General features: G+C 40.2%; 1 protein-coding gene across 1 annotated transcript; it reads right to left on the bottom strand.

Moving 5' to 3' along the window:
• Positions 1 to 376: 376 nt before the first annotated feature.
• Positions 377 to 5806, bottom strand: six6a (SIX homeobox 6a). The gene is made up of 2 exons (XM_061895263.1): positions 4545 to 5806; positions 377 to 2909 (listed from the first exon to the last, which is right to left on the bottom strand). Exons 1-2 carry the CDS (start codon positions 5114 to 5116, stop codon positions 2744 to 2746), a joined length of 738 nt encoding a protein of 245 aa, XP_061751247.1. The 5' UTR covers positions 5117 to 5806; the 3' UTR covers positions 377 to 2743.
• Positions 5807 to 7045: the final 1239 nt, after the last annotated feature.

The raw sequence follows: 7045 nt of genomic DNA, 5'->3' as shown, positions 1-7045 counted from the left end.
AATAAATGTGTCTGGGGGCTGCTATATCTATTTTTAGGAACACTAATACAAAACCTCACAATAATGTCTGACAGAATGGTAAAAAACGTTATGACAGACTGCCTCAAACGGAATGGAATTTTTATTTTTTTTACTGAATGTAACACCCACAATGTACATGAAAATAAAAAATGTTGGATTTACAATATTAACTATGACCGATAAAACACTAAATATTAACATATGAATCCCTTTTCAATCGACATATTTTACAATGAAGCGAAACGCAACAAAAATGCAACAAACAACGAAATATGAATGTGATAGGTAAAAAAAAAAACTTACCTACTGTCTGATACATCACTAAGATTTAGAACTTTGTTAAAAAAATCTCCCACATTTCAGGCTGGTCGCTCTGGAAACACTCTGTGCAAACGCTCCCCACCCACACTGCTTGGTACCTCAATCTTAGCTGCTGTGACTTAGATTACTATAGTAACTATACGCAAATGTGCAGATTCCAACCATTGAAATACTTTGTTTAGTTCAATACTTACAGTAATTTGAAAACATCACTGCACATCATAATGGCGGCTACAGTTTCCCTCTTAAAGATCTAAAAAAATTATTTGGGAATGTCCGGGGGGCCAGATTGAAAAGTTTAACGGGCATGCATCCTAATCCTTGGTAATAATTAAAAACAAGGCAGAGGTTTTATTTTACAAGTATATTTAATAGTTTTGACCACGGTCACACTACACACAGTCTGAACAGTAACACTGTGTTTAAATATCTAATGAAGTGATTATTTGGTGTACCACTTGATGTAACCCGCGTACCACTTGTGGTACAAACTCACTGAATTAGACGATTAATACCTCGCAAAATGGCTGCTGGATGGGCACAAAAGTATGTTATTGTGTTTTCAAAGGTGCCCTGCATGTCAAGGTTTTTAAGTGTTTAATCAATAAATTGAAGTGTAGTTTTTTTTTTTTACACTTTTTTTTTGTCCTCTGCAGCATTGCCATGAGGACTCTCATCAATACATTAGAACAAATGATGGATGAAAATGTTCACTGCAGGATATTGCAGCCATCCACCATCCATCCATTTTCTGCCTCTTGTCCCTATCAGGTTTGCAGGGGTACGAAACACATTTTCTGACCAAATAAAAAAATGTTTTCAAGCATTTTGGGAACTCCCTCCTTATAGGCAGAACATACGCTAGCTGTGCGTAGAGACCCATGATCTGAAAATGGCAGGTAATGATTGGCAGGTAATGATTTCTTCATATGCAATTTTACACAAACACATTCCATGCCCCTTTCTGCTCTGTCAATATATTGGCAAATTGCTACTCGCATTGTCATTGTCTCAATGCTAGTGCTGGACTTGTAAACAGTCCTATACAGCCATGCAGGAAGGTATGCACATTTATGTTTGAATTATATTTAATGCTTTATTTTGCACTAAAACATAAATATTTGAACACTTTATTTCGTTTTAGTACAAAACATGCTTAAAATCAAGTTCAGCTTTGATTTTAAAAAGTGTAAAATGGTTTGACATTAATTGATATTTGTGAAGATTTGTTCTATATTTAGCCAGGGGCGGTCCTGGGTCTAAAGGGGGTTAGCGGGGAAGAAAATAAAGCATCATCTAGCATAAAGCAGAAAACCATGCACACAAAAGCTACTTTTTTTGTTCGTTTTACACTAAAACGTATAGGAAGTGACCAAAGTGTAATGTACAAGTACGGTCAAATGCAATAATAGAATCAGCAATGCTTCTTCCACTGCACGTCCCAAAACAAAACAAAAAACAAACGGCCCAACTGCAACACCTGTATTTCATGTTTTCATTTTTTGCACGCCATATTTAGACGCTCGCACATGGCTGCATTAAGATTGATGAAGAGTGTGCGTCCATGCGCGCTGTAATAAGGCTCGATCGAGCACGTCCGCAATCTGCTGTGTTTTCATCTGCATGATCTCTCTCTGCACATCATCCGGGTTACTGAGTCGGCCTCTCGCTGACCCCTCGCTGACCCCTCGCTGTCACCCTGCATTACGGACGCACACACGTTGCTCAATTAGGTCTGCCGTGAAACGTGTCAGACATGCATAAACCCAAATAATGCAAATGTATTTTTAATACCCAAACACCAATCTAAAAAAAAAACTATACACGATCTTGAGCCACAATTATTTTTTTTATTAAGTTACTTTTTTGTTCCTTTGACTGAAACACAATGCCACTAAAGCGCGCATGCTCACAAGGTTTACCTGTGCACAAGTATTAAAAAACACCAAGCATGAAGGAACATCCAAAAAGACAGAGCAGATGGTTTTAAATAGGCAAATAAACATTATTTATAAAACTTTGAAAGTAACGTAAAAATAGCACAGTTCTTTTTTTTCTCTCTCTCTGTTCAACATGAAGTACCCACGTGGTAAGCAGCAGGTTATATAGGCGCTGGTTATCATTATCATCCTTTATTAATATCATCATTTTTATTTGTATTTTTAGGCCGTCTGTCAACTCAAGGGGGAGTCTGGCTCGGTCTGTATGCCATCCATCCATTTACTACCGCTTGTCCCCTTCGGGGTGTTAGATGCAAAATACTACAAAGTAAATAGGCCTCACAGATCCTCTCGTCTTTTTTGGCAGCCGTGTGTGCAGGCACTATATGAGTCGTTTATTGGATTGTCTTTCACTCGCGGCCCCCTTTCCTTGCAACCATCAGGAGTGGGACGTGGAGTGGTCAGATGTCACATTCACTGTCGCTGGAGGTGATGGAAATGGCCGAGGCCGCCGCTTTGCTGGACAGGCTCGCCTCTGGACTGGACGAGTTCCCCAGACGGTCCACGGTGCCGTCCTCGTCCGCCAGGGAGCGAACAGAGCCGCCGGACAGGACCTGCTGCTGGAGCCTGCGTGCGTGCGTGGGAGACGTGACATCAGAAAGCGTCACATGACGACAATGAAGGCGAGACAACAGGGATGCTGTCTAGGAGCAAAACAATGCGGTATTCTCTCCTGCAGCATTTTCAAGTGGCACAAAAAAAAAAACCGCACTCTATATTTCCTCTAAATAAGGCAGAACAATTGTTTATGCAAAAATAAATACAGAGCAGAACAAGTATTTATATATTTTTGCAGGCATTATAAAAAGGCAGAAATTTAACTAGATAATTATTAACATCTTTATAAGAATATAATAAGCCTTTCAGTAAAACTGCATTTGAAAAACGCCATTATCTAAAAGTAAACACAAGATTTACAATTTGCGTGTACTATTTATATATATATATATATATATATATATATATATATATATATATATATATATATATATGGACACCCGGTTAAAGGTCTTTATTGGACTGGCAAATTTAAACACCCTAAAAAGTCAGGAAAATGTTTATTTTTATTTTGAAAAGCATGATTTAACTATACGTTTTATCTATACATTGACACAATAGAATACAACGATTGTATTTAATTATTAAAAGACATTTACAGCAATACAAATGGTATTTTATTTCAGGATGAGCCTTAAATTATAGTTCCAGTTATAGCATATTATGGCATACGCTTTCATTTCAATAATTTTATAATTTTGTTAAAAATGTTTTTTGAAAAATGTAGCTGAAAAAACACCTGAAAAAAAAGGTTGTTTTCAGCTATATCATAATGGCATACACTTTTATATGTATAATTTTGCAAAAAATCATTTTTCTTTTTAAAAAAGTGAAGCACATTATGGTATCCATTTTTATATTTATAATTGTGCAAAAAATGTTTTTTTCTTTTTAAAAGTGTATAGCTGAAAAAAATATTATTTTCAGCTATTGCACATTATGGCATGCACTTTTATATTCATAATATTGCTAAACATTATTTTTGTTTTTAAAAAATGTATAGCTGAAAAAATATTGTTTGGCATATTATGGCATACACTTTCATACACTTTTCATTTTTATAGTTTTGCAAAAAATGCTTTTTGGAATATAGTATAGCTAAAACAGCTGATTTTTTTTCAGCTATGGCACATTGTGATACAGACTTTCATTTTTATAAGAACAATTTTATAAGAATTGTTCTTGTAAACATACAGCTGAAAAACATAGGTTATTTTTCAGCTGTGGCATACACTTTTTTGTAAAAATATCAGTAAAAAATAGCTGAACATGTTTTTGTTTTTCAGCTATGGCCTATTATGAGATATGCTTTCATTTTTATAATTTTGCAAGAATTGTTTTTCTAAAAATATTGCTGAAAAAAATACATTTTTCATATATATTTTTTGCATACACTTTTAATTGTATATTTTTGTAAAAAACAAACACGTGTTTGTAAAAATGTAGCTGAAAAAAATCTGAAAATGTTGGATTCTTCTTTTGCATATTATGGCTAGTCATTTTTTTTTTTTAATTGATGACTGTGTAAAAAGGCAATTCGTGTAGACGTATACATTTATTTAACGATATTAATAAATATAGTAATTTTGGCCTATAGTTATTATGCGAACATCGCAGCTGTGTGTTCGAGGTGAGTTTCCTTACCGGTTCTTGGCAGCGGCGGCTCTGTCTCGTTGTCTTCGGTTTTTGAACCAGTTTCCGACCTGTGTGGGTGTGAGTCCAGTAGCCTGAGCGAGCTCCCGTTTTTTGCTGGGGTTGGGGTAGGGGTCCTGCAAGTACCATTCTCGTAACAAGTGCCGGGTCCGCTCCTTGAAGCAGTGCGTTTTCTGCTCTCCATCCCAGATGGTCCTGGGTAAGGGGAACTTCTTCCGCACTCGATATTTGTCGACCGGCCCAAGCGGGCGTCCGCGCAGCTTCTCGGCCTCCTGGTAATGCGCTTCCAGCCACAGCGCCTGCAGCTTGCTGTGCGACTCTTTGGTGAACTTGTTGTTCTCCAGGATGTGGTAGAGTTCGCGGAAATTGCCGGTGTGAAAGGCGACGACGGCCCGGGCCCTCAGCACCGACTCGTTCTTGTTGAGGACCTCGCAGGCCGCCGGGGCGACGGGCAGCGACCACAGGAAGCGGCCAAGGCGACCCACGTCGCCGCTCTCCTCCAGAGTCTCGCACACCCCGGCGACCTGCTGGGGGCTGAAATTCAAGATGGGCAGCTGAAACATGGAGGCTTCTTCTCCCTGGTCTCCTCCTCCTTGCTCCTCTCTCTCCTCCACCTCGACTCCTTGGGCTCCAAATTTACGCGCGCCAAGGCGATCCGAGACGCGCGCGCACACACACACGCGCGCACGGATGAAGCAATCCCCAAAGTTGAAGACGAGCGACGGCGTGACGAGGAGGAGGATGCCGCTGCAGGGGTGGAGGCAGCCTACCGCATCCTCGCTGTGGGTCAACTCGGAGGGACGCGGAAAGAAGGCTGCGATCAAGGTGAAAGTGGGAGAGGATTAAATCCGAGGCAGAGGTGTCTTTTTTCTTTCTTTCTTTCTTTCTTTTTGTGAAAGGGGGGAGAAACGGACAGTCGAACGCCCTCCGATGATTTCCTATTGGACTTGGCAGATTGGCTGCCCGGTTGCCATGGCTGCACGTCAATCACTGTCAAGTTGGCCCAATCAGGCGCATCGCGGATTTCAGCACCTCCCTTTTCAAAATACAATCAAACATTTTGACCTTTTTGCTTCCGCGTCAGGACGTTTAGCCTCCGCGATCTGCAAACCCACGCAAAAGGCAGCACCACGCCCAGCCTCCAATATATGATCCCGAGCTACAGTATGCACGTTATTAACATTTATGACTATAGTATTTAGGCCGTGGCTGGCAGGCTCGTATCACCCACACTGCGTTTTGTGCTCAGGCTGATTGAGTAAATAAGAGGGCGGATAGATAGCGCAGATGGTTTCAAGTGTCGGGTCAGATTATTTCATGGCTGGGTACAGTAGTAAAGTTCACTCTGACGGAAAGGCCCGATATTATTTTCACAGAGCCGCGCGCGCGCACACGCACGCATCCACACTGAGCTGCATCCCCTTCGGGCTCTTTGTGCATGAATTATAGACGCTTGATGCCGGCTTATGAAATGCCTTCTGCACAAGAAGCTGTTCATTCGCTTGCTGGTTGACTGCAGACACACAATGTTCCCCCCAAAAATGCGAGCTGATGGACGCGTGCATTTATGGCCGCGTGATTGTCAACCATGGTGGTTTTGCTTAGCAAGGTTAGCGCGTATTATCATCACAGCAGCCCGCAAAGAAAGGACCAGTGAGACAAGCTGCTCAATTGACAAGGTGCTTCTCTGAAATATTTAACTGCTTGTTAATATTTCATTCCCATACACACTGCCTGACCCGAACTTAAATTTACAAGGACTTTTTTCTAGGAAGAGACCATCAATAAGACATTAGGCGTGTTTTTGATCCCTTAAACGGGGGACTGAAAATAACAATTGTAGGCTGCAGTTCTAGCGACACTCTTAAAAAATGCATCAGGCCCTTCATTTTTTTAAAAAGTAGCTAATTTACAGAAAAAACGGTTTCATTATTATATTTTAGTGCACAATTCGAAGGTTGGTTGCGCCCGAGGCCTGTCTATGGGCAGACAGAAGGCCTCCTGACACCAATATCTCCTCACACTGAGCACAGTAACACACACATCTTTGTCTGTTTGTTTTGTGTATCCTCATCTCAGCAGCCACTTGTCTACTGAAATAAATTGGATTTAATTTGGTCCCTTTCTGTGTTAAATCTGCAAAACAATTTGGTTGAAGTGCTCATTTCTTTTATTAAAGCCCAATAACATATAGTCCAAACTGGAGCTGCACGTGTTTTATAATCACAACGACCTGGCCATATAATTCCACCTAAAAATCATTTTCAACTTCCTAGGAATCTACTGATTTGTTCCTGCATGATGTGTGATGTTTAAAATGTGGTAGTCTTCATACAGTTTGAAGCATATTTTTGAAGTCCTGCACACACAGCAGCTCCACGAGCAGGGGTGTCCAAAGTGCACAACTCATTTTCCAATGGCCTGTTCACACATTCTAAAAATTCTGTTACAAAAAAAAACAACTATAAAAAGTGGAATAAAAGGGCATAAGT

The sequence above is a fragment of the Nerophis ophidion genome, linkage group LG03, assembly GCF_033978795.1.
Source record: "Nerophis ophidion isolate RoL-2023_Sa linkage group LG03, RoL_Noph_v1.0, whole genome shotgun sequence".
Lineage (NCBI taxonomy): Eukaryota > Metazoa > Chordata > Actinopteri > Syngnathiformes > Syngnathidae > Nerophis > Nerophis ophidion.
The sequence above is the reverse complement of the archived record's forward strand: the minus strand, read 5'-3'. Positions and strand labels throughout refer to the sequence as shown.

Bases quoted from the DNA above. Each gene is read 5' to 3' on its own strand.
- six6a (XM_061895263.1), bottom strand. From the start codon at position 5,116: ATGTTTCAGCTGCCCATCTTGAATTTCAGCCCCCAGCAGGTCGCCGGG. The intron at 2,910-4,544 runs GTAAGGAAACTC...GCACGCACGCAG, and splicing joins GCCGCCGCTGCCAAGAACCG to GCTCCAGCAGCAGGTCCTGT.